The sequence below is a fragment of the Galeopterus variegatus genome, unplaced genomic scaffold (genome assembly GCF_000696425.1).
Source record: "Galeopterus variegatus unplaced genomic scaffold, G_variegatus-3.0.2 Scaffold231, whole genome shotgun sequence".
In the NCBI taxonomy this organism is placed as follows: Eukaryota; Metazoa; Chordata; class Mammalia; order Dermoptera; family Cynocephalidae; genus Galeopterus; species Galeopterus variegatus.
Genome location: NW_007726342.1, coordinates 296,047 through 297,403, shown reverse-complemented (window position 1 = coordinate 297,403; position 1,357 = coordinate 296,047). Strand labels below are relative to the sequence as shown.

General features: G+C 41.9%; 1 protein-coding gene across 1 annotated transcript in view; it reads right to left on the bottom strand.

Moving 5' to 3' along the window:
* The window catches only part of SYNE2 (spectrin repeat containing, nuclear envelope 2), a 269,055-nt gene that overhangs the window by 59,206 nt on the left and 208,492 nt on the right, over window positions 1–1,357 (bottom strand). The window contains exon 85 of the mRNA XM_008566257.1: window positions 880–1,010. Coding sequence (XP_008564479.1) covers window positions 880–1,010 — 131 coding nt within the window. The remainder of the gene's footprint in view (window positions 1–879; window positions 1,011–1,357) is intronic.

Sequence of the window (1,357 nt, the reverse complement as noted above, 5' to 3'; positions counted from 1 at the left end):
AACTATGCCTGTTTTTCCATATGCCTTCCAACATATCTGTATGTAAACAATTGACTGTATCTGTGCAGCAGTGACAACGGAATTCCTTCACAGCAAACTGCCCTGCCATGTGTTTTGAGGGTGGCCCTAAGACTATGTGGAGCCAGATACATTTCTAGGTTCCTTTTACCCTCCCTCCTCCCCCATTCCCGTAAGGATTAGCTTAAGAACTGAGGACACCACTGCAGGAATTTGGTGTCCCTTGTTTAACATTTAGTCAAAGTTGATTTCAGGAAAGGCTGAATCTGCACGGAGGAAGAGTGGAAAAGGACACTCAGCAGAGCTAACTCTTCATCACCGTCTCAAGCAAATAATCTTTAGGCCAACTTTCATATCCCATCCATCAAAACAAAAGCCTTGCCATTGACTAGGGCCATACTCCTCAGAAGGAGCTTTCATCTCCCACCATAAGGAGTTTATCAAATTCTTTCCAACCCCACAACATTCTAATATCCTCTTTCTTCCATCTTACAATGCTTCCAGTGATGTCTGAATGCCCCCTGCAGACTGCCATCTGGCCCACCCCTTAGTCTGATTTTGGTGTTCCTGAGATGGTACCAGGCATTTAGTCTATGCCCTCTGAAAGTGACTACACTGGAGCTGTAATTATGGCATTTCTAGATTGATTATACCAAACTCTTGTACAAGGCAGGTAACAGCATTCATGATATCGAATCTTACATAGACTATATCCTTCAAAGCAGAAGAGACCAGAATAGTATGAAACCAGTCATCTCAGGGGATTAAGAAGACTTTGCAAGTCCTATGCAGCCTCACTCACCACGTGTCATACGATAAAGGATATCTGGTCTACCATTCAAACTGTATCATAAAGCATACCTCGTATGAGTATCTTGGCATTTCTCTTCGATTATTTCAGCAACCGAGGGGCAGAAACCTTTGAGTTTGCCGATAACCTCCTGGAGTTTCTCCCAACTCCCTTCACTGCTCTCAGCTTCATCTTGAAGAGACTAAGAGAATGTAGCAGGAGTGTAAGTTTTAGAATGGCCTGGCTCCTTCCAAAGAAGGCAGCAGCTTCTCAACCCTTGCTGCTACAAAAGATAAACACTCAAACCTCACAGGACTGTGATAAACTAGTAGGAATGGGAAGAAGAAAACAACTGAGAAGGCATTCCTACTTGAGGCAGAACCTGAAAGTACTAAGTAATACTAAGTACTCAGTACTTAGGTGTAATAAAAAAAAACAAAAAACCCCAGAAAATAAAACCTTTAAATTGAGAAATAATGTGCACATGGAAAATGAAGGAAAATTCAATGTACAGTTTTACGAAGTTTTACTGATTTGGTTCATGTGACT